This window comes from Apodemus sylvaticus, chromosome 13, assembly GCF_947179515.1.
Source record: "Apodemus sylvaticus chromosome 13, mApoSyl1.1, whole genome shotgun sequence".
NCBI classification, from domain to species: domain Eukaryota; kingdom Metazoa; phylum Chordata; class Mammalia; order Rodentia; family Muridae; genus Apodemus; species Apodemus sylvaticus.
The window spans coordinates 84,610,690-84,637,102 of NC_067484.1; the positions used below are offsets into that span (position 1 = coordinate 84,610,690).

General features: G+C 46.5%; 1 protein-coding gene across 2 annotated transcripts in view; it reads left to right on the forward strand.

Annotated features, from left to right (window-relative positions):
* Positions 1–26,413, forward strand: part of Garem1 (GRB2 associated regulator of MAPK1 subtype 1) — a 175,363-nt gene that overhangs the window by 143,324 nt on the left and 5,626 nt on the right. For both annotated transcript variants that reach the window (XM_052155378.1, XM_052155379.1), the window contains exons 4-5: positions 6,146–7,318; positions 25,477–25,643. In XM_052155378.1, coding sequence (XP_052011338.1) covers positions 6,146–7,318; positions 25,477–25,643 — 1,340 coding nt within the window. The remainder of the gene's footprint in view (positions 1–6,145; positions 7,319–25,476; positions 25,644–26,413) is intronic.

A 26,413-nucleotide genomic window follows, 5' to 3' on the forward strand; every position in this document is an offset into this window, starting at 1 on the left:
ATTGCTGGAATCATAAAGCAGGGCATTGAAATAAAAAAAAATGATATTACTGGGTGCTGAATAGAAGTTGATCTAAAAATTAGTTTCACTGTAGAAATTTTTAGAAAACCAAAAGTTGAAAGTTAATTGCTCCTGTGGTAGGAAAAACAACAACAACAACAACAAAAACCCTCAGGTCAGTGTATTTCTCATAGTTTAAACTGAAATGCTGAGAGCAGTCATGTAAAATCCCAGCATGGTGAAAATACTCACCCCTCCAACCACCGTGTCATTAGAAACAACAGGTGACAAATGAAAAGGTGGAAATGTTTTTGTTTTTTTTTTTAGTCATTTGTGTAAGCTATAATCTCAAAACTCTGAGAGAATCACCTGGGGAGCTTAATGTTGGGGCTGCAGATGGCTCCGCTGTCAGGAGCACTGGCTGCTCTTCCAGAGGCCCCAGTTTCCCAGGATCTTAGCATATGGGGGGCTGGCAGCCACCTGTAACTCCTGCAACACCCTCTTCTGGCCTCTGCAGACACACCCATGTATGTGTGTGTACATCCCTACATAGACACACATAAATAAAAACGGAAGTCTTTCTAAACAGTAAGTTAATTCTGTCAGGTTTTCTTAGTACCAACACAGTCTCTGCCAGCAACCATTATCAACGGTGGCACTTCCGCTGTTTCACTTGGAAAGGCCTTTCTCGGTGTTTCAAGGCAGTGACTGAGGTGGAATTTAGTGGAGGAGCACTTGCCAGGAATGATAGCCTGGGTTAGACACCCACACAACTCCTCCTCCTCCTCCTCCTCCTCCTCCTCCTCCTCCTCCTCCTCCTCTTCTTCCTCCTCCTCCTCTTCCTTCTCTTCCCCCTCCTCCTCTTCCTCCTCCTCCTCTTCCTTCTCTTCCCCTCCTCCTCTTCCTCCTCCTCCTCTTCCTTCTCTTCCCCCTCCTCCTCTTCCTCTTCCTCCTCTTCCTTCTCTTCCCCCTCCTCCTCTTCCTCCTCCTCTTCCTTCTCTTCCCCCTCCTCCTCTTCCTCTTCCTCCTCTTCCTTCTCTTCCCCCTCCTCCTCTTCCTCTTCCTCCTCTTCCTTCTCTTCTTCCTTCTCCTCTTCCTCCTTTTCCTCCTCCTCCTCTTCCTCCCCTTCCCCCTTCTCCTCCTCTCCCTCCTCCCCCTTTTCTTCCCACTCCTACTCTTCCTCCCCCTCCCCTCCCCCACCCCCACCCCTCCCTCACCCTCAGCTGGCAGCAACTCCCTCAATGACTTGCTCTTCTTCAGACTTCTCTAAGTTTAGTGCCCACAAATGGCTGAGGTGGCCGTGACAAAGTCAGGGCTTTCCCATGCTTCCACACTGGCTGACTTTCCCCCCATTCCCTTGTTTTCATTTGTTTGTGGGTTCTGCTGTCAGTATAAACTTGTATTCAGTAGTCTGTAGATTGTAATTTATTATAGTTATTGTATTCTCAAACCGTTGCAGATTTTGTCAGTGGGAACTAAGTCAGGCCATCTCCTGTGTTCCCATGGCACATCCTCATCATTGTATGAGCACTCTGTTTCCCGGCAACCAGTGTCCCCTGCTCTCCTGCACCTCTCCTGCTCCACTGTAGACCGTTTCTTCAAAGAGCTCTGGTTCCTACTGAGTGCTTGGTTTGCTATATAGGAGTATGTCTGTGTGTATCTGTTTATGCATGTATATCTGTGTGTGTGTGTGTGTGTGTCTGTATGTTTGCCTGTTGTGTCTGTATGTGTGTGTGTCTATGTGTGTGTGTCTATGTGTGTATTTGTGTATGTGTATCTGTATCTGTGTGTCTGTGTGTGACTATGTGTCTGTGTGTATCTGTATCTATGTCTGTGTTCTTTTGTTAGCATGTGTATAGCTGTATGTCTTCTGATAGCCCCAATTCTAAACCAGCCTACAAGGTGTTCTGTTTTACTCTTCCTGCTTCTCACCATTCATTTCTGCCTTTTCTTCCATAGCTCAACTCTGTAGCTTTCCATGTTTTTATCACATTAAGTTATTTGTAAGTATACAGGCATGCTATCCACAGTGCACGCGTGGGGGTTGAAGGTAATGCAGGAGTCTTCTCTCCTTCTACCACATGGGTCTCCGGGATCAAACTCCGCTCATCAAGCCTACTAGCAAGTGCACACTGAGCCATCTCACTGACTCAGATCTGTAACTCCTAACACCCACGTGCTTATTCCTTCCTGCTGTGCACATAAAGCCAACTCCCTCAGATTCTGTTCACATCTCTACTATAAGGAACAAAATCTTGTGAAGGAAATGGTATTCCTTAACTTGTTTGAATGTGTGGGGTCTAAAGGTCAAAGCTCAGCAAGGCCCAGGCCAAGGCCTCACTTTCCACAACTTCCCACCGCCCTGTCCTCTGCACACATCCTGAAAATCAACTCATTTCACTGTTTTCTGTTTTTTCTTTGTGTGTCTTTTCTTAAAAACAATAAATAAATGAATAAGCAGAGGATATATACACCATTTGCTTTAAGCACAAAGAGTATTCTATATAGTCCTTTGCTGAATGCATCCTCTAAGCCAATGCATTTAACCTTAGAGGACTCTTGCTACCAGTCAGTAGAGGGTTCTTTGGCTCTGTTTAGGTAGACATCACCGAGAGGCAGCTTGGATCTCCCTTGGTGTGAGTTTTGATTAACAGCAGACCAGCAGTTAGCTCATGCGAGGAGCTCAGCCTGGGCAGCCACCCCTGCGGCTCTGCCTACAGCTGCCCCCTCAGTGTTCCCAGCTGTCTCCTGCGTCTCTACCTTTCTAATGCTCACCGTCCTCAACTTCTTGCCATCTTGGCCCTTTCCTCGACCTGTTTCAGGTCTTTCCAATCTCTGCTTCCTATCTGTTCTCTGGGATGACAGTCCCGGCGAGTTGTCCGTGTGTCCTGTCACAAGCTTACTCTTATCCGCCTATGATAAAGGACCACAGTAAGCAATGAAACCCCCCCAAAAACAATTCTCAAGATCTGGACCTAAACACAAGGCCAGTGTGGGGCGGGGAGGCAGTGTAGACGAGAGAGGTCTCCTTAACTGACCCGGGGAGATTGAGAGGAGGGCTGTTTATAGATCCAGTCACATATGTACACAGCCCTCTTGTTTGCTAACCACAACATTTCTGCACTGTCATACTGGTATCCTCAAGCATCCTCTGTGAGCAGTCGTGGGTGTGGGCATCTGGAATGGCTATCACAGTAGAAGTCCTATCTTCTGGGATCATAGGTGTGTGAAGTGACAATAGAAACGGCCTCCTGACTTTTCCCCTAGAAGGCCACACTGCGGTGGCCAGAGCCGCTGGGCCTGGGTGATATTCTCCTCTGGTGGCCGTGGCTGTATTGAACCTCCCTGAGTAGTCATGGTCCATTTTCTCCTTTCATTAATAATTTTACACATATATGAATATGCTCTGATGATAGCTCTGCATTACCCCTTCTTGACTCCCTCCCACTGTGCTCTCTCGTTGTATTGAGTCTCCTTTATACTTCTGGTGGGTTTGATCTACTGCATTTAATTAATGGTGCCCACGTGAGCACAGGTGATGTATTTACTTGAGCAAAGGCCAATGGCTTCACCACTGAGGATTGTAATTCCCTCTCCCCCTGCAATCTTTTCTCCACTCGCAGAGAAGGACAAGGCCAACTGTACCCCTCCCTCACCCCTGATGGAAGGGTGATGGGCCTCATCCTGAACAGTTCTTGTGCAGGTAGCCACTGTTGTTATATGTTCATGAATGTACGAGGCAGATCGCGGTCTCCCCACCCTCTGGTTCTCACAGTCTTTCCAGTGTTTGGAGCATTGGGTGAATATATAAAGTGATTGAGTATAAAGATATAGAAATTAAACAGTATAGCTATGGTGGGTCAGAGAACTATGATATATGTCCTTAAAATAGGAATGTACGCATAGATCTTTAAATACTTGTTTTGTGAATGTTATTACATAAGAAAGAAGGCATTTCAAATCAACTACAAATGGTAGTACTTAGGAAGGATCCTAGACACTACATTGACTTTAAAAATAGGATCGGCCTCTGTGTTGCATAATCCACCAAAGAGAATTCAGCTAAATAAATTTAATAAATTAATGAATGAAACCGTCCACGTGCTGGACTGCAGTGTTGGTAATTATACCAGCAACTCCCAACTTCTGAATGCGATTGAAATTTTAACCTGGATGCAGGTGAATTTTTTCTAAGTGCAGCACAACGGGCTTCCCTGTGTAGTGTTCATACTTAGCAGTACCCTGGACTGTACCCAGAGAGATAAAAAGCAGCTCCCTCATTGTGGCAACCAAAATATTTCCAGAAATTGCCACACATCTATAGGAAGGTTGTAAAATCTCCCTGATTTGAAACCAACCGTTTTCTCAGCTAAGAGCATAGCAGAGTAAGTCACAAAAGATAATTCTGGAAATACTATCTGTAGTTTTTTTTTAATTAAGAAAATTATTTAGAGAAGCTGCAAAATAAAAGCCAAATAATAAGTCCAAAACTATATAACATGAAAAATACCATTCACTTTACATTAAAAAAGAACAGCTAAGCAGAGACGCAGATATTTAAGTTAATACCTAAGCATCAGTTTACTAATAGCGAAAGAAAGTGTTTGGCACAGAACACAGCAGATAGATTAGGGATACAGGCCTTTCCTTCAGCCCAGTGATGGGTAGTAGCGTGAGCAGGGGGCAAAGGCCCTGTCTCAGGTGCACATAGCTGAGTCCCTCTCTTCCGTTTCTGTTGCTTCTTCCCATGGAAATCACTGAACTGTCAAAAATGTCATTGCAGTTCTACTTATAATTGATAAATGTCAGGAAAACTCATTTTTCTAACAAAGAAAAGCCAGTCTTTGTGTAATAAACACGCCAGAAGATGTCATTAAGGATGTATATACACAGGAAATTGGAGAGATTATGGTTGAAAACTCAGGTAAGAATGTGGAGTTGCACATCCCTGAGATGACTAGTACATATTGCTTCTTTTCTTTCCTATTTATATGAGATTTTTGACAGGTTATACACAGTAGGGAAGTGGGCTTGTGTTATTTTTATTTTATGTTCTTCTTCCAATGAGCATGAATACTTTGCGTGATAATTTTTAAGTAGAGAAATAAAGCATCTTGGGGACCTGGTGGGAAACTTAGTGTAAACCACTTGTCTGGCTCGCTCCGAGCCTGGGTTCAGTGTCTAGCAACACACACAGATATCTTTAACCCTTTGTCTCAGTTCCACATTTTAAAAATCTGTTCATTAAAAAAAATTTAAAGACAAAGCTTTAGTAAAATTTCAAATAACAAAAAGAACTTTTTTTCTTCGGTGTTTATGAAAATGTTTTTTATAATTACAAAAAGATAATGTTAATATTCCAGAATAATTATCCATCAAGTAGACCTCTTTGTGTTTATAGAAGGTAAAGCTGTTTTAATAATTCATTGTAAAACTAGGAGTGGTGACACACGCCTTTAATCCTGGCATTTGGAAGGTACAGGCTGGAGGTGGATTCAGCTGCCTCATGAGTTTAAGGCCAGCCCTAGCTATATGAGGCCATATCTCAGAAAGACCAAGATAATAATAATAATGATGATGATGATGATGATGATGATGATGATAAATTAGATTAAAATTAAATTAATATTGACTTATATAAAAAGGTTGTTTTCTTAGCTGAGGAGCTATTGGTAGGTAGTGACTGCTGGAGGAGAGGAGTCATCTTTCTTTAGAGTTATGGCCACTGGCAGGTAAGTCCTCCATGATCCTGTGAATAACCCCACCCCCATTCACATGCAGGCAAGCCCAAGTAACTCACTGAGTTATTTAAAAAAAAAAAAAAAAAACTAAAAAGATAAGGAAGCAGAGCATACTGGGAAAGAAGGAGTTAGAGAGGGAGAGGGCTGAGAGGAGAGTGGAGGCCACTCTGATAAAATGCCTTATAGGCATGTGTGAAACTGTCAAAGAGTAAAAAGTTACTTTAAAACAAGACATCTTTCAGCAGCGTTCACCCAAGTTCCTCTCTAATGTTAAATGTATGTGCCAGATTGAAGAATGCAGCCATTGTTAACCACATACATAAAAATGAATGGTTGGCAGGAAACACAGCAGTGGTGTGGTGTGTTTGCTCAGCTAACGTGGAATTCGGTTTATCATGTCGTAGGTTGCATCGGGTGAATGCAATGAAGACACTGAAGTTTACAACATCACCCTGTGTACTGGGGACGAGCTCACCCTAATGGGGCAGGCAGAAATCCTTTATGCAAAGACCTTCAAGGAGAAGTCACGTCTCAACACCATCTTCAAAAAGATCGGGAAGCTCAACTCCATCAGCAAGCTGGGGAAAGGCAAAATGCCGTGCCTCATTTGTATGAACCACCGGACCAACGAAAGCATCAGCCTCCCGTTCCAGTGCAAGGGCAGGTTTAGCACTCGAAGTCCCTTGGAACTTCAGATGCAGGAAGGGGAGCACACCATCCGAAACATCGTCGAGAAGACCCGGCTCCCCGTGAATGTGACGGTGCCCAGCCCCCCGCCCAGAAATCCCTACGACCTCCACTTCATCCGAGAGGGGCACCGCTACAAGTTTGTGAACATCCAGACCAAGACAGTGGTGGTTTGCTGTGTGCTGCGCAACAACAAGGTCCTCCCCGTGCACTTCCCTTTGCACTTGACTGTCCCCAAGTTCAGCGTCCCGGAACACCTGGTGAAGGGAGACATGTGGCCGGAAACCCTAGTCCACCACTGGCTCGGCATCTGCCAAGAGCAGTTTGACATCGATGAGTATTCACGGGCTGTTCGCGATGTGAAAACGGACTGGACCGAAGACTGCAAGAGCCCCAAAAAGGGCCGCTGCTCTGGCCACAACCATTTACCCAATTCCCTCAGCTATGCCCGCGACGAGCTTACCCAGTCCTTCCACCGGCTCTCCGTCTGTGTGTATGGCAACAATCTCCACGGCAATAGTGAGGTCAATCTCCACGGATGCAGGGACCTGGGGGGAGAGTGGGCCCCCTTTCCTCATGATATCCTTCCCTATCAAGACTCTGGTGACAGTGGGAGCGACTACCTTTTCCCGGAGGCTAACGAGGAGTCAGCGGGCATCCCCGGGAAACCAGAAGTTCCCTATGAGGAGCTGTGGCTGGAGGAAGGCAAGCCGGGCCGCCAGCCTCTCGCTCGCTCACTCAGCGAGAAGAGCCGCTGTGATGCCCTGAGAGGCTCCACACGGTCCACATGCGCCCCCTCTTCTCCTCCCGCCCCCGTGACCCTGGCAGCCACAGTGAAGTCTTCGGAAATCGCCCTACCTCCGCCTCCAGTGCCTCCCAAATCTGAAGCCGTAAGTCAATTCTGTGTGTAAACGGTGTGCCAGTCTTTCATTTATTTTCCTAAAAAAACAAAAACACTTCCTAGTTAAAGACCATCAGAATGATGAATAAATGTATTTAATTTGGAACGAATTACGGGCGCTAGCCCAGTTACTTCAGTCAGGCAACTGAGAGATGTACTACGTTGGGTGAGAAACTCTGAGGGTGTCTAGTGGGATATTTAAGCTTGATTTGCTGTTGCCTAGAAAACACATTACAGGGGAGAGACAACAGACGCTAGGTGGTCAGGAAAGGGGCAGACCTGTCAGAGGGCTGAGTGACCGCGTCTAAACTGTAGCCCCCCTCAGAGGTGGGTGGCCAGAAGGAAAGAGCTTCAGGAAATGGCCTGAGGGTAGACCAGCACTATTCACTGAAGTGGAAGTGGAGAGAGGAGGAAAGAGAGAAACTGGATGGCTCACCTGTAAAACAAGGTAGAAACCAGTGCTGCATCTGAAGGATTAACCCTCTGTGCCTAAGACAAGGAGCAGGGGCAGCAAGAGGCCGCAGTGTCCCCAGTAACTCTCCTATGTCCCTCAAGTTATATTGAGACAGAATAAGGGGGTGGTCTCACGTACACACATACCGCAGAACCAGGTCCTGTGTAATTTGTTCTCCCTTTCGCTCTCTCTCTCTCCTCTCTCTCTCTCTCTCTCTCTCTCTCTCTCTCTCTCTCTCTCTCTCTCCTGTAGCCTGTATCTCAGAGCTTGATGACAGGTCTGTCAGGTTTTAGTGTGCAAAGATGATACAGGGTCTGAGTTAGAACGTCAGTATTGGAATCCATTCTTAGCATGCATATGGCCCAGGGTTTTAATCCCCGGCAACCCCCAAAAAATAAAACTACAAACAGGAGGAGGGACCTTTCTTCTGACCGCCATCTTTGAGAGCCATCCTGTACCTTTGCTGCTTGGTTGACCTTTGTATCCCTTTCCCTCTGGAGGGACAAAAGCCACAGAGGCACCAATAATGACTCCATGGATCTGACAATGTCTGTACAGTGGTGTTTTTTGGGAGTGTTTGTTTTATTTTATCTCTAGAAGAATTTGTTTTTTACAAGAGAGAAGACATAGAGGTTAAGAGGCACACTCTTAAGCCGGGCAGTGGTAATGCACGCCTGTGATCCCAGCACTCTGGGAGGCAGAGGCAGGTGGATTTCTGAGTTCGAGGCCAGCCTGGTCTACAGAGTGAGTTCCAGGACAGCCGGGGCTATACAAAGAAACCCTGTCTCGGAAAAAAAAAAAAAATCAAAAAAATAAAAAAATAAAAAAGAGGCGCACTCTTCTTGCAGAGTACCCAAGTTCAGTTCCCAGCACCAATGTCAGACAGCTCACAAGTGTTTGTAACTCCAGCTACAGGGAATCCAATACCCTTCCTTTTTGGCCTGCATGGGTGTGTGTGTGTGTGTGTGTGTGTGTGCCAAAAATACACTTGCAAACCTATGAAGTTATGGGACAGCTGCTGGAAATACAAACATCAGGAAGAGCAGGACTGTGGACCGGTACCACTCAGTTTTCTACAGAAGGTAACATGAAAAGAGATGCCCGAGTTAAGGATGAGGAACAGCAGAAGAGACAGATGCAGCCTGAACTTAGAGCACACAGAGAAACTTGTAGTGGACGGCACATGACAGACTGAGAGATGCTTTAATGGAGGTAACGGCATCTAAATGACATCAGAGAATATGCATGAATTAGAGGAGGGCGGGTGGGGCTGATCCCAGAGAAAGCAAGGAAAGGATGTGGGTTCTGGCATGGCCTTGGCACACAGGTTTTGTGGCGTTGCTTGGAGAGGTTGGGGAGGGTATATTAAGGACAATCCAAAAGGCTGGAGCCAGGAAGTGGGCAGGCTGGGAATTGACAGTGGATCACTCCAAACATCTGATTGGCTATCCACAAAGGGCTTTTGATGCACAAATGTTTCCCAAGGTAGGACCCACCCACCCCACCCACTCCCATTTGGTTTCCCAGATGCTGCAGGATTGGATTGTGCTTTGCTTCCTAGAGAACTTTCCAAAGACTTCAGGCTCACGTGCAGAGAAATGCCTCCACTCAGTAAGAGATCCGAGACTTTGCAGAATTCTCAATGACTTGAGATCCTCAGACCTTATACTCATATCAGAGGGTCCTAGGGATTTTCAAAACGTAAATAACAAGTACAGAGCACCCTTCCTGGCAAGCACTAGACCCCGTTAGTGATGTCAGAACTCAGCAGTGTTTGATGTGACGTCATGATAGACCTTGATCTTTATCAGGTACACTGCCTGAGTCTCTCCTGTTGAACTTCGATCTGCCCTGTTTGCAGTGGCTCTCGTGTTCATTGACTGACCCATGTGCTTGTCAAGGTGATCACACCTAGGTCACTTATGCAACCAATCTAGAGGCTGGAAATGTTGCTTGATTTTTATTATTGTTGCTGTTGTGTGGATGGTAAGAGGTGAGCAGGCTTGCCCATATTAGGAGTCTCCATGAGTATGACTGGAGCCTTGCCTACTAAGAAAGACTAAGAGGTTGGGGTGGGGAGTAATATTTTGTTTTATGTTTCAGTGTATTGCCCAAATCATTTAGATTTTGTGATCAACTGGTTATCTCAAAATCTCTTCATACATGATCTATGTACTCTTCTCACAAATATTCATGAAGAGGAGCCTGGAGGCCACTGGCACATCCATGGCGTTCAGTGGCATCCTGGGGTCTTTTGACAAGAATATGAGTTTGTAAGATTGCAGTGTGACGCTGATAGGCACTGCAGCTGGTTTTTCTCAAAATTCCTTGTAATGTGACTGATCTGAGCTCAACTCAGAATTTGTAAACAGGATAGGATAACTAACAAGATAGTTTTTGTTGATGTACACATTCTTTTAAAGATTTATTTATTTATTTATTTATTTAATGTGCGTGAGTACACTGTCACTATCTTCAGACACGCCAGAAGAAAGCATCTGATCCCATTACAGATGGTTGTAAGCCACCATGTGGTTGCTGGGAATTGAACTCAGGACCTCTGGAAGAGCAGTCAGTGCTCCTAACTGCTGAGTCATTTCTCCAGCCCAATGTACACAATTTTTAAACTGCAATTTTTGTTTCATCAATCTGTGTTAAATCATTTGCATAAGACTTTGCACTGTTTTTATAATGACATAAACATTTTAATATAAATGATGCTTGCAATAGTTTTTAAAAGAAAATGACTATGCTATCTTCCTATCTTGACCTTGGTTCTAAAAGAAAAACATTAGACTTAAATTGAAACCAAAAGCAAATATAGTGAAGACCTAGGCCTCCAGTCCACACAGCGATTTCTCACACCACAAGAGACTCTTCCCAGCATGCTCCGTGTTTATAAAATCCTATAAACATAAAGGTTGTGTTATAAACACCTGAAAATCATTTACTTTTAAAGCAAAAGCTCGATATTTTAAACGAAGCCATTTTTATTGGTTCTGTGACCATGACATGAATTTTCCATTTTGAGCGTGTGGGGGTGGGGGAACCAGAGAATGGCGTGACTGTTAGATGTGGCTTCAGCTTGTGGCTTTTCAGACAGGAGCCTTAACAGGCCATAGATGCAAGTGCTCCCATAGAATTAACCACGGTCCTGCCTCGGGTAGCTAGAGTGCTGGGAGAGCAGTCATCCCACCCAGTCACTAACTGGTGAAGAGACAGGAAGGACCCACCTCCGTTATCAGCATCTTCCAGCTAAGCCCTGCCTCCTAAAGGTTCAGTCACATCCTGCAACAGCTCCGCCAGCTGGGGACCAAATGTTCAAACACATGCTCCTCCGGGAGATGTGTCTCATGCAAACCATACCCAAACCAGCAGAACACGTATCTGAAAAGTTGACTGTCCCCACCAGGAACTTCTAAGACAACAAACAGTCAAAGGAAGTGTGTGCGCCACAGGAAGGAAGCAAGTTGGCTTCTGAATGTAGCTATGGTGAGGTTTCATGGTACGGTTCGGCACCGTGGTGCCTGTCTGGTCACCTGTTCCAGAGGTCTCATGGTACAGTGTGGCACCATGGTGCCTGTCTGGTCACCTGTTCCAGACTTCTACCCATGGCTACTAAGTTGTGACACTGTTGTGCTAAGGATTCTGATGGTCTTTCTTTGCACTTTCTTTGAGTAAGTGCAAAAACAATTCTTTCTACTTCAGTAGTCATGGCCACTTTAAAATAGGCCACAATTATATTGCCAATGTGAAGATGGCTCCTCAGGGAGTTTTGACAACTTTCACCTCTCTAGGGTAGGAGAGCACTCCTCTTGACAGGAGTATCTCAGGGAAAAGCAAGCAGGAGATGTCTGGGGAAGAAGGGATTTTCCTCTTTTATCCCTTAGAACAAGTGCATCGCGGCCCAAGCTAAGAAATACGCCAAGATCACTGGCAGGCCCTTGTCACTTTCAGAGTTTGTCAGAGGGGCAGGCAAGATGTGCTTGTCACCAAGCCAGACAACTTGATCTCCACAGCTGAGTCCCACCGACATGGTGGGAGGAAACAGTCGACACCTGTGAATGTCTGACCCCACACTCAAGTCATGGCACGTGTATATGCAATTTTTGATAACTCTTCAAAGATCCCTGTACCATGATTACTGACAGTTCCTCTTAGATTGATCATTCTTTGTAATGAACACATTCTTCATTTTAGAATATTACAGGCCTCTATTTTTCATCTTAATTCCCAGCTGCTAGCTAATATTTCTTTTTTTAATAATTTACTTAATTTTATTTTATGTGTGTCGATATTTTGCCTTCGTTCATGTCTCTGTGCGGGTATCAGATCCCCTGCAACTGGAGCTACAGACGGTTGTAAAGCTGCCCTGGACCTGCTTGGACTTGAACCCTGGTCCTGTGGAGGAACAGCCAGAGCTCGCAAACACTGAGCTGCTATTGCTCCGCCCCCCAGTATTTCTAAAGCATTTACTCAGACACTCGGCAAGCAAGCGCAGTTTCCAAGGACTCTTCTGTCTTTCTGTCTCCGTGTCTGTAGCCTACTCCTTCCTTCCCCCTCCCCATCTCAAATGGCCGACAGAAGTGTGGAACTGTTTGCCAGAAAATTGATATAACTGGAAATGAAGGGGGCACATGGTTTCTGTCATTTGAGGTTCCCAGGTTTTATATAAATCATATAAGTGTGTGTGTGTGTGTGTGTGTGTGTGTGTGTGTGTGTGTATGAGAGAGTGGGAGGAGAGTAAAAGTGGAACTGTTCAGGGGGTCCAAGAAGACTACCAAGGGTAGGGAGAGCAGAATGAGAGAGATACAGTGTGCAGTGTGCACTTATGACAGTGATCTTATGTAGCACAGTACTGGGTATGGAGAATATATAGTATGAATTTTTTTAGAAGAAAATAGTAAAATCTCAAGTGGAAAAATATATGGATAAAGTACAGGGTCTGCCTGGACATGTGAAGCCAGTTGCAGAGGTTACCCAGGACGTGCAAAGCCTCAGTTCAATCCTCACACACAGACAACCAACAGCATCACCAGGTCCCAACCTTCTGAAGCCATTTGGGCAGCAGCATCCCGTCTGGGACCGCAATCTCCTGTCTGTACACACCCTTGGCTGGAGGTTGGCACTACACGCTGTGTAACGCTGGTGAAAGGAAACCCCAGGGAGAGCTCTAGACGGAAGCTCACCCAGTTTTACTGCGTTGTTCGTGAGTTTGCTAGGCTTTCTGGCCAGTTGCTGAGAGGCAGGGTACAAGGCCCAAGCTATAGGATGAAGACTGAAGTCACTCATCATGAAGGCAGGCAGCCCCTCATTAATAAGCCCCACAGAGGCACACCACCACGAGACACAACAGATGCACCGAAAGCTGGGCCCTAACCCTAGCCCTTCAAGAGAGCGATTTCAGCTGTAGGTTAGGGTCTGAGTTGTCGTCAGCCAGATGAACGAACAGTCAGCGGGAAGATGGACTCTGTCTAGGTCCTTGGAGTCATCCTCCTGTAGTGGAGCTCAGGGCAGCACTGATGTCCACCCCACAGGATAGTCAGGAGGGTACCACCCTCTACACCACAGGATAGTCAAGAGGGCACCGATGTCCACCCCACAGGATAGTCAGGAGGGCACTGATGTCCACCCTACAGGACAGTCAGGAGGGTACCACCCTCTACACCACAGGATAGTCAAGAGGGCACCGATGTCCACCCTACAGGACAGTCAGGAGGGCACTGATGTCCACCCTACAGGACAGTCAGGAGAGTACCACCCTCTACACCACAGGATAGTCAAGAGGGCACCGATGTCCACCCCACAGGACAGTCAGGAGGGCACTGATGTCCACCCCACAGGACAGTCAGGAGGGTACCGATGTCCACCCCACAGGATAGTCAGGAGGGCACTGATGTCCACCCTACAGGACAGTCAGGAGGGTACCGATGTCCACCCCACAGGACAGTCAGGAGGGCACCGATGTCCACCCCACAGGACAGTCAGGAGGGCACCAATGTCCACCCCACAGGACAGTCAGGAGGGCACCGATGTCCACCCCACAGGACAGTCAGGAGGGCACCGATGTCCACCCCACAGGACAGTCAGGAGGGCACCGATCTCCACATAACTGGATAAGTCATCAGAAGTAGTCGTGCCACATGGGCCTGGATCCTCGCTCGACTTAGCAGTTTCATGCTTGGGAAGACTGTGGAGCCCTCCTGAGTCAGCTCCTGTGGGGATGGTAAGTTCTTCACTGTGTTATTGAGTTATGCAAAGGACTTGGCACAGCTTCTTAGCACTTAGGGAGCATTCAAAATAAAGAGTAGCAATAATTGAATACAGGATAGATTCCAACTTGTAGCCAGATAGGAAGCGATGTTAATCTTTCAGAGGGCCGGATGCCCTTGCGGCTGCTGAGGAACGGGGTATGAGAACCCAGCTATGGGATGGAGGATGACGTCACTCAGTCACTCATCGTTAGAGGGTGGGATTAAGGGCGGAAGCACACCACAGTGAGGCCTAGAGGGTGAGTCGAAAGCTACAGCTTTATCCCTCATCCCATCCTCCCTCACCAATGGATGAAGAGAGGAAGTAAGGCCCTCCAAAGGGCCAGGCGGTGCGCATGGACATCCGCGTCTGCACAGCCGAATCCAGAGGCAGTTCAGCATCCCGAGGAGTGCTCCCCCTCATACGATAGCACATTGGATTTTTGAAAATAGAACAGTATTTTAACCTGCCTCTAAAAGTACCTACTTGACAGGGTGTGTGTCGTAATTACCTGGCAGTGGAGTCGCCGTAAACAATGCAATATATTAAACCAAGCAGTAAGAACCTGCACTGTCTCCCAGCAGTGAGATGTCATTTCAAGGGGGACTCTTTGGGGGTGGGGGGGATGAAGAACTCGCAGGTGCCTGTAAAAGGGTGCCTGTGAACAAGTCTCAAGGAGGTGCTCTCCCCATCCCCGCCTGCAGGCCTGTCTCAAGGCCAAGGTGTTAGGTGTTATTTCCCTTTCACCAAGCTCTAATAACTCTGAGCACCACCAACCCCACACCCCAATAGAATTAGGCTTTATTCCTAACTACTCGGGTTAAGAAAGCCTTTTAAAGGCTGGGTGGTGGTGGCGCACACCTGTAATCCCAGCACTTGGGAGGCAGAGGCAGGTGGATTTCTGAGTTGAAGGCTAGCCTGGTCTACAGAGTGAGTTCCAGGATAGCCAGGGCTACACAGAGAAACACTGTCTTGAAAAACCAAAAAAAAAAAAAAAAAAAAAAAAAAAAAAAAAAAAAAAAAAGCATTATAAAAAGGTTGGTCTGTAAACTAAAGGAAGTGATCATGAGAAGTGATTCAAGCTCAATTTTTTTTTTTATCTTTGTCCTTTTTCCCTTTCTTGAATATTGAGGCCAGTGCTGTGGCTAACAGCGCTTCACACTTAAGGCTGACAGCCTGAGTTCTATCCCCAGAGCTCATGGTAGAAAGACACAACTGATGCTCTCACAAAGTGGCCCTGTGATGTGCATACACCCACACTCACACTCCACACACACACGAATGATAATACATTTTTTAATTTTTAAGGAAAAATATGTTAGTGCTAGATAAACCATTAAATGGCAGGTTTTCTTAAAGACACCAGATGCGTTATATTCAAGATGAAATGTTGAAAATCGTTAAAATGATGCTGGGGCCTGGGGATTGAATAGCTTGGGGCTGAAATGCTTTCTTAGTGTGCAGGAGGCCCTGGTTTTCAGTATCCAGCCAGGAAACAAGATAGTGCATGGAAGAGATAATTTGCATCAAGCTAACTGCTCCACAATAGCCTCCATTCGAGATCCCACTGATTAGTGAGGTCTCCTAGAACATTTGGCATTTAATTCATTTTAATTACAACTTTTGAGGAATACTTTGTAAGCAAGCCCTACCTGGGCTTTCATTCATTAATTGAAATGATGAGTAAATTAGTATGTTGTGCTGGTAATTCTGAAGCTAATTTGCCTTCCATCTCAGGTAGGTTGTTTTTACATGAAATTTTCTAAGCCAAGACATTTTTTTTTCTATGTCCATTGGAACTTTTAATGGCTGGCATGCTGATAAAGATAATTATAAACCCTAGTGGAGTAAGTCTTGTCTCAGACATGCGCTCTGCCATTTGTGTACAGTCACGTTGACAAGAAGGTTGTATGTTATGCAGTGATATATATCATGTTGTGCTCCTTTCTCAGTAAAATCTTTATTCGAGGCCCCAGTGGCACCCAGGTCTTAAACAATGGCTTCTTTTCAGAAGCGCTTGCCCTGCCTGTCTCCAGCTGGGCGACCGAAGCACCCTCTTATTCGTCCTGCCTGGGGCTTGAATATTGGAGACCTTCTCCCAGGAGGATCTGTCTTAGACCTTATTATCAATATACAATGAGATGAAGAAAGTAATAAGACACAACATTTAAGAATGGGGATTCGGACTGTAAGTTGGCCTTCGGTAGCTAATCCAGTAGAGATTCATTCTTTACATTTCGATTCGATAAAACTCACATTTCTGTCTGGCTGAAAATACCCGCTTATGGCTGTGTGGCAGGGTTATGAACTCTTTGTATAAAAGACTCTTTATAAATAAGATTTCTTAAGGCCGTAATGATTTTGTTATCTGGGAGGGGGAGTGTGGGAAGAAATGTAGAATGTGGGGCAGAGAGCATGCAGGGAAGGCAGGGTTGCAAAGTTCAAGGCAGCGCTGTCACAAAACTCCTTTCTTTAGATTGCCGCCGCTGTCCAGAATTTGGCTCCCTCGGAGCAGAGCACTCCTATCCTAACGAAGGTGAGCCCAGCTAAGAGCAAGCGCACCACTGGCCTACTTATGTTCTGAATCGTTGTCAATATAGACACAAAAGACTCAAAGCCAGAGGAATCAAATGTCTCCTTAGTGATCGTTCACAGTTCCAGGCAGTATAATCTTTCCCAGAGGCTCTGACCCCATCACCATCACCACCACCAAGTGTGTGACGCAGATCTAGACAGTAAAGTTCCAGGAGGCGTGGCCTTCAGCAGCTGTCTCCATATCCACCCTCTTCTAGGGGCTGAGCAGCCGCTGCTGTGAAATTGAGTTTTCCTCAGAAGGATATCTAAAGGATGTTAAGCCGAGAATACGACCTGATGACATGATTTGCTTTCTTTTCTTAAGCCCTCTCATTGGTCAGCTAGCGGAGCTGTATTATCTCATTGGTCAGCTAGCAGAGCTGTATTATCTCATTGGTCAGCTAGCGGAGCTGTATTATCTCACTGGTCAGCTAGCAGAGCTGTATTATCTCATTGGTCAGCTAACGGAGCTCTATTATCTCATTGGTCAGCTAGCAGAGCTCTATTATCTCATTGGTCAGCTAGCAGAGCTGTATTATCTCATTGATCAGTTAGCAGAGCTCTATTATCTCATTGGTCAGCTAGCGGAGCTGTATTATCTCACTGGTCAGCTAGCAGAGCTGTATTATCTCATTGGTCAGCTAGCAGAGCTGTATTATCTCACTGGTCAGCTAGCAGAGCTGTATTATCTCATTGGTCAGCTAACGGAGCTCTATTATCTCATTGGTCAGCTAGCAGAGCTGTATTATCTCATTGGTCAGCTAGCAGAGCTGTATTATCTCATTGGTCAGTTAGCAGAGCTCTATTATCTCATTGGTCAGCTAGCGGAGCTGTATTATCTCATTGGTCAGCTAGCGGAGCTGTATTATCTCATTGGTCAGCTAGCGGAGCTGTATTATCTCATTGGTCAGCTAGCGGAGCTCTATTATCTCATTGGTCAGCTAGTAGAGCTCTATTATCTCATTGGTCAGCTAGCGGAGCTGTATTATCTCATTGGTCAGCTAGCAGAGCTGTATTATCTCATTGGTCAGCTAGCAGAGCTGTATTATCTCATTGGTCAGCTAGTAGAGCTGTATTATCTCATTGGTCAGCTAGCAGAGCTGTATTATCTCATTGGTCAGCTAGCGGAGCTGTATCATCTCATTGGTCAGCTAGCGGAGCTGTATTATGTCCAACCCAAGTAAGAGCAGGGAGTGACAGAGGGTCAAAAAACAGGCTTCCTTAGAAATGTCATCTAGCCAAAGTCTCACATCCCATCACAGACACTTGGGGGTGACTTTTACTCTTTGTAATTCTTTCTGGTTTTTCAAGACAGTTTCTCTATATTGCCCTGGCTGTTCTGGAAATCACTCTGTAGACCACCCTGGCCTCGAACTCACAGAGATCCACTTGCCTCTGCTTCCCAAGTGCTGGGATTAAAGGCATGTGCCACCACCAAGTTGTTTTGTTGCTTTTCGGGTTTTTTTGTTTTTGTTTTTTGTCTATGTGTGTGTGTGTGTATTCTTTTACTCCCTGGAATATGAATAGAAGAAAACTTCATAATATGTATAAAATACCACAACCGTATGTAAGACTTAAATTTTTGCTGTGCAGACATCCGTATTTCCAGCCTGTTTTCCAACCATGCAGGAACCCACTGTGTACAGTCAGATCCTCACAAATCATTTTTAACATGTAGGCACTTCAAGAAAACAGCGTCCCGCATTTTCCCCAAATGCTTGGTCCTCCGTCTTGTTCTCTGGGGATATTCTCAGGACTAACAGTCGCTGCAGCAGCGGCAGTTTTGAAGGGCTGGGAGGGTTAAGTACCTGTCCCAAGGAGGCAGGGGAGCAAATTTAACCTTGCAGGCCATCTTCGACATCAGAGAAGTAGTCCTATCCCATGACGACGCATTTGACTTCAACCCAGTGATGGAAGTTGTGATTGGCCATGCTTTCTTAAGACGCGAAGCCCTGCACTCAGTTAGATACAGTGTATCCTCTTGCTAGCTGACTGACATTAAGTTAGTGTGCACTGGTTTTCTGTGAGCAGTGGCCAGCAGGGGCAGGGCTGGCAGAGGCTGGCAGAGGCAGACAACAGGGGGCGTGTGTGCTCATTCTCCCTCTGTCCTCATCAGAGAGTTCCGCATACAGTGCTGAGGGGAGTCGGGATGTGTGACATGGCCCGGAGAAAGGCCATTCCTTCCGAGCCCCTTCTAACCAGTGCCCCCTTCTCCTCCCTTCCTGGCCATTACCAGAAGTGAGTGGAGTATCGTGTTGACTCCATCCTCTCCTCTTCTACCGGCTTCCACTCGCTGGACTCTGCCTTCTGTGCCTTGCAAGCCCATTCGCCAGGCTTGCCAGTGACCCCCTGACTGCCCCATATGGTGTCCCCGCTTCTTCTGGCTTTCTGATGCCGTCATCTGCTCGCTGCGGTACGACTGCGCCTTCCGTCTCTTGGCGCGTTGCCCTGTTCCACGACTGCTCCGTGGACAGCATGATGCAGTCATCCTTGTTTTTCTGCTCTTCGGTCTTCCCTTGGGGGCCCAGTCTTCTTCAGACTCCACCAATAAGTGCAAAGTCCAATCCAAGCAGTGTTTTCAGCCTTGAGCGCCACAGTCTCTCCCAGCCTGTGTTTCTGACTCTAGCACAAGGTATTGATGTCTGTCTCATCATCCGCCCTCCGAGACCACAGCAGCACTGTGGGTAGATGGTAGGTGTACCAGATATCTAACAGCATGCCATCTAAGCCTTTATTTATTACACTCTTTTAAAGATTCATTTATGTACTTATTATATGTAAGTGCACTGTAGCTGTCTTCAGACACACCAGAAGAGGGCGTCAGATCTCATTACAGATGGTTGTGAACCACCATGTGGTTGCTAGGATTTGAACTCAGGACCTTCAGAAGAGCAGTCAATGCTCTTAACCGCTGAGCCATCTCTCCAGCACCCTTTTATACTCTCAATCCTGCTTCTCTAAGACTTTCTCACTAAAGTGTCCTATGAATTTATTCTCCTGCTATCTCGAATAAATTCATGGTGTTCCCACAAACCTCTGCACATTCTTCTGTTAATACCCTTACCGATTTTTATTTTGATTGTATTTGTTTCCCTTCCTCATAACCCACTCGGGGAGTGATATATGTTTGTTACTCAGCCCTACCTCAATCATAGACCCTTAACATGCATTTGAATTTCTAAGTAGAAAAGTGAAGCTAACAGAGTCCTCAGACTCTTAGAAACAGTGAGAATAGCCAGTGGCTATGTCCTACCTGTTAACACCCACGATAGACACCTAGTTCAGTTTTCTTCACATCCTCACTATTAGGCGTTTTCCATGGGTTAGGTCACAGGATCGTGAGTTGGCCTCCTACACCACCTAGGTTGTGAAAGAACAGCTCGATATCTCTCCCTTTCCTTAAGATAACTTTATACGTAAGCCCAGTGTCATCTGTGCAAAAGCCAACCACTAATGACACCCCACTATTCGTGACAGATACTTGACAAGATTTAAGATGCTGAGATCTCAGAGAAGGAAATGGAGGTGGCCCGGCTCTGGGCACGGACAGGAACCAGCTTTCCTCCGGTAGCTGGATCCGTGTGGTGCCTTCTGACTCTTTCATAAACAGTAGGAGGCTGGTGCTGGGAGCCTCTCTGAACACATCAGTACAGACAGGCCCGAGGTCAGCCAGAATCGGACGGATGGCGCCAGAGGAAGCTCAGCTTTGAATACTGAGGATCAGGCGGACTGCACCCACCCACCAGGCACAGGGCAGTGTTGCATGCTTGCGTGGGAAGAACTACTGAGAGGTGGGAATGCTGACAACTGGAGAATGCCATCATTGTATTTTCACCGCGTGACCATGTCAAAGTACGACGGTGAAAATGTGGTGCTCCGAATGCCAAGTGCCGCAGAAACTTACTCCTACCCCACACAGCTCAACATAGGTATTTCCACATTAGATATAAAAGATGTGTATGGTTTAAATTTAAAGATAGAAATGCATTTTTGTTTTGTTTTGTTACTTTAAAAAAATCAGCTTGCTACTCAGTTAAGTTCCACCTGAAGCCCTATGTGATGTGTTCCTGCCAGGAGGCAGGTGCCTACGCTCGCTACCCACTAGAGAGTTCTAACAGTGATGTCGGTCCGTTCCATTTTGGCTCCGGGTCTAATTAAATATACATGGAGGGTAAATAACTGTAATGGCATGCTAGCCTAGTCCAGAAGCAGGAATCTATCCCGGTGGCAAGACAGAACACGTTACCTTTAGGACTCGGCAGTAGGCATAGTCAATTAAGTGGGAAGAGCCGAAGAAACTGAAACAGAGGCGATGCGGGGAAGCACAGGTGCCTCCAGTGGTGGTGGTCTGCCAAGCAGACCCACTGTCGGGAAGAAAGAGGAGGAAGCGGAGCAGGGGGAGGGCACAGCCAGAGGAAGAGGAGTCTGAGAAACAACCCACAAGCTAGGTCAGAGCTAGTCTGCAAAGGCCCACGGAAGACCAGCCGAGGCCGGCCCTCACCCGCTGGGCAAGGACGCGGTGGAAGGCACATGAAGGGGTGCGCTGGGCACGACACCCCTAAAAGTGAAATTGAACAAGAGAGGAAGCAGCAAACAGGCTGCTTGACCCAGCGTGTCGCTCACCTCTATTGCCAAACGGAATTCATTTACAGAACAGCTACCGTCTCCTCATGTTGAATCAAGTCAAGAAGCAAAGAAGAATAGGATCACAGCTGACGAGAAAGGCCAGAGAGGAAAATAAGAGAAGCATGAGGCTTGGCCAGCCTCACTATTTATAACTGACAAGGACCAGAATGTGTCCGTCCCACCACAGTGTGTAATCCTTCCCATAATACGCCGTGAACTAAGATCACCAGAGATGCCACATCGGCAGCCCACATGGAAAGCGCCCATCCACAGGGCTGTGGGGCTGTGGCTAGCCAACCACCTCACCCGCTGAGGGCTGCCCTGCCTGCCCGCCTGGGACAACAAGCCCCTCATTCTGGGCCTCTGCAGAAAGATGCTTAGAATCCCCGTCGAGGATAAGTTGTAGCTGTAATACTACCATTTTCCCAAAGAATATTTTGTGGGAGCTTGGTCTTCCCATGCTGAACTGAGTTAGACCCAGACTCTCCTGTGGAAGGCCCCACACTGCCTGTTTCTCACTCAGATTTCATTTGGAAGCTTAGCTTTAAACACTTGTGAACCACAGTTTCCCTCACACCAGTCAGGCCCTGACATCTACAAGAGCTTTTCACTGTCTGCCTCCACGCAGCCCTGGGAAGCCCCTCTGGATTGCCCAGCTGTGAAGGTGCCGTCCGGACAGCCCCAGGTGCCTTTGTCCATAAGAACAGGAAGAGGAGACACCCTCAGGCCACATCCAGTCGCACAGGGCTGCTTTTTTTGAGTTCCAATATTAAGGTCAGCCAGTTAATTTTAATTGAAATATACATCATAATGGACGTCTTGGCACATTGCTGCTGACATGTGAGGCAAGCTATTCCTAATGAAGTATCACACCTAATGACTGATTCTGAAATGCAGAGTTGAATTGAACTCAGCACTAATCTTTTTTCTTCACATTCTACTTAATTTTGATATTGAGAAGAACTCATTTATTTTAAAGAAGCCCCCAGTTCAGGTGAACGGCCCCCAGTTGTCCAGACTCCACTGTTTGAGTTTTCTTTCTGAAGTTGCTCTCCACTGCCGCCTGTTGTACTGGAGAGATCGGTGAGACGGGGCCTCACTATGTGTCCCTAGCTGGCCCGGCAATCACTTTATAATCACACTTGCAGAGATCCACCTGCTTTGCCTCCAAATGCTAGAATCAAAATGTATACCACCACACCTGGCCCCACCTTTTAATTTTTTAATTAATTTTCATTAAAATTATGAGGCTGAAGAGAAGTATCCAAGGTTAAGAGCACTCGCTGCTCTTGCAGAAGACCCAGGTTCAATTCCCAGCATCCACATGGTGTTTCATAACCATCCATAACTCCCATTGGATACAATGCCCTATTCATACTTTCTTGGGTACCAAGCATGTATGTGTACAGATACATACATGCAAACAGAACATTTACATGTAAAATAAAATGAAATCTAATAAAAAGTAAAAAAAATAATAATAATAATAATTGTTTTCCTTCATTCCTTTTCCCTCCTCCAACCTTCCCATTGCCCCTCAAAATCATGGCCTCTGTCTATAATTGTCATTGTTGCAAATATGTGTGTGTGTGTGTGTGTGTATAATATATACATACATATATAAATACATACATAAATACAACCCACTGATTTCTTTTTGTGTTGCGTGCATGTACGTGACTTCTGAGCTGACTGACTGATATGGGATAATCGATTAGGGGACCCCTCCCTGGGGAACAAGAACTCCTACCCTTAGCTGCTATAGCTCTTTGTATGAAGGCAGGACCCGTAATACTTCCTCTTCTACGTTAGCCTGTCTATTGGGGTTGCCCTTGTTCAGGTCTTGTTTAGACAGGCATATTGTTGAGGTATCATAACTGTAGCTTCCCTGACATTTCTAGGAGACAGTCTCACAGCAGATCTCCAGGTCCTCTCCCTCTTACAATCTTTCCACCTCTTCCGACATATTTCATGAGCCTTCCGTGTAGGAGTTGCATATCCCTTGGGCTGCATCCCCTACATGATCAAGGTTATTCTCTGCATCAGGACCAGTGGTGGTTTTCTGTGATGATCCTGTATCTGCTGCAAAGAGGACTTGTTTGATAAGAGCTGCATTTTGCAGCATACCCTGTTTCAAAGATTACAAACCAAAAACCTTGCTCTAGCCATTGAGGAGGAACTCTCCTGCCAAACTTTAACTTTAACTTGAATGAAGAGCTCTCCTCTTCCCAGCCCAATGCCAGGGCTGAGGGTTCTCTGGGTGAGAGCAGAAACCCCTGGGCTTGTGCTGAAATACAATGTATGATGTTCTTTAAATCACTCCCAGTGGGTGCTGTACGATATACTTGTGACTCCAACATTTGGGAGGTGCAGGTAGAAAGATGGGTTCAAGATCATCCCCCACTTCATACCAAGTTCTAGATCAGCCTGGGCTATATAATGATTCTGTCTGAAAAAATGTAAAATAAAAAACAAGCCTGCTTCCATCTCACTTAAATCGAGGCACCTCTATGATAATATGGCTTCCTTTTCTGGCTTATTTTCTTTGGCAAACGAGTCAGACCTGGGACCCCAGCTAGAGCCCAGTGTGCAGTCAGCGAAGGAAGTGTGTGCGTCACCGGAAGTGTGTGCGTCACCGGAAGTGTGTGCGTCACCGGAAGCTGTTCACTCCACTTTCAGCATCTTCGTCACCTCAGCTGTCACTTGCTGTTTTCATGTCCCTAAGAAAAGTTGTTGAAAGACAGACTGAAAGAGATGCTGGGATCGCAGCCTGAAAGCAGGTGAAATATCTCAGAAGTCAGCTTGTTTAACAGAGTCCGGAATAGGTCATGGTTCAGGGTGGCCTAGCACAACCGGGCCTGGGGTGCCCTCTGCTGCCCAGCATGGAGAAGGGCGTGCCGAGTCAGCACTTCTCAAGGAAGCACACACTGGGGAGAACTCCTGGGGCTGGAGAGGCTGTAAGGACTTGCTGAAGTCCCAGGCTATCCTGGATCGCCTAGATCATCCCCGGTGTAAAGGTGAGGGGAGTCATCTGACTGCAGTAGGTTTTTATCTGGAATGGAAGTGCTTTCCCATTGCTACCTCTGCATCTGTGTGGTCCCTGGACCCATAGCATGGCGTTCACCTGGAGTTTGTTAGAAATGCAGACTCACCCAGACACAGTAACTTCTGTCTGTAATCCCAGCTACTTAAAAAGAAAGGAAAGAAAAAGAAAAAAATAGTGGGGAGCTTTCCCAAGAAAGTATCTTACTATGTAGCCCTGGCTAGCCTCAAACTCGTGGCAATCCTTCTGCTCTAGTCTGAATGCTGGGATTACAGACATGCAGCACCCTGTCTGACTTCAAAAGACAGTTGTTAAAAGGGCTGGTCATTTGCTCAGCCACTAGAATATTGCCTAGCATATACAGTGTCCACTAAAACATACACATAGTCCATTCACACACACGCACACACACACATACATACATACATACAGAGAGAGAGAGAGAGAGAGAGAGAGAGAGAGAAGGGAAATGCTAACTCTCAGGCCGCAGCCTGGATCTCCTAAATTCAAGTACACATCTAAACAAGGTCACTGTGCTATTTACAAGGCAGTGGGCATAGCTGTCAGCGGAGCTTTAACCGTACAGAAGGCCCAACGAGGAAAGGCCAGCAAGCCTAAGGACCTAAATTTAACCTCCTGGACCCACGTGGTAGAAGCAGAGAACTGACCTCTGACCTCCACATAGCTGCCATGGAACAGTTCACACATACGTGTGCATGTGCACATCTGGGTATGTGTGCACACACAAAAGCAATGGACAAAAATAAAATCCACATTTCCAAAGGTCTGGGTCAGATTGTGTTGCAGATGGGAAATGACCAGGACTCCAGCAGGGCCCGGTCCTCTCTCATTGTCATGGCTGACGCGGTCACTGCCTCCACGTCCACGTCTGTCCCACACATCCTGGCGTCTCTCAAGCCTGAGCTTCCCATCTCTTACTGTATTTCCACAGAAGCTAACATTAACCAAACAGTTTCCTTCCAGTTCAGTCTGTTCCCAGCAGTTTGTAGCAGGCTTCCTGTATGGTGTGTGTGTGTGTGTGTGTGTGTGTGTGTGTGTGTGTGTGTACTGCTTACCTTTACTGCTTAAAGCCCCCTGACCCTGCACATTGGAGCTGTGCTCCCCAATCCTCCACCCCATCCCTACCCCTGCCTTAGTCCTGCCACTGCTAACCTGGAGTGTTCTTTTCCCACACCAGGTCAGGGAAGAATGCCGGCTCCTGAACGCCCCGCCCGTGCCACCCCGAAGTGCAAAGCCTTTGTCCACAAGTCCCTCCATCCCTCCTCGCACGGTCAAGCCAGTTCGGCCACAGACTCGATCTCCAAGCCCCACCCTGTCGTACTATTCTTCAGGGCTGCATAACATGTGAGTGCCCCCACCCCCAGCAGAGCCCACGGCAGCCAGTTCACGGGCCTGGGGAATATCACCCAGCAGCAGGGTGGAAAAGGAAAAGCTCTTGGCCTTTCAAAAATAATTTTATAAGATCAAAATTGGGCCTTTACTTATTTTAACCTTGGGTGGAAGACCTGGTATCTTGATTTAAAAAAAAAAAAAAAAAAAAAAAAGATGCCACAAGGGTCTGCTGTGGCCCGGAGCCCAGCAGGAATCCCTTCTTGGCTATGGCTACAAAAAAACAAAACAGATCAGAAAACATTTAAAGGCTTCTGTGAGATGAAGTACCCATTTCACCTGAGATGTGACCATCTGGTCACCTGCCTCTCAACACATTCTGGTCTCACTGTCAATCTTAGGACATGAAAATATGGCCCCTGGGATGTGGGCAGCCCTAACCTGTGTTCTTCCTGATAAATATCTAAGTGGGTTTTTGGTTTGGTTTTGCTTTTTTTGTCCTCCGGACATTAAAATCCTTAGCTATGTATATAAATCTGCTATTCAGAAGCCAAGCAAAGATGCGTGCTATATTGGAAACATTTCTTCCTGTCAGCCACTGGGGAGGACCCAGAGTTCTGGACAGTGCTGCTAAGGCTGCATCCTTGTCTCGGGCACGCAGGCATGAGGCAGCTGTCACCACTGTGTCCCCCTCCTGTGCCCACTGCACACATTGTTCATAGGTTTGCCCAAAGATTGCTGTGAAAACTTTTCTCAGTGTAAAGGCCCAGGCACTTACTAATGCC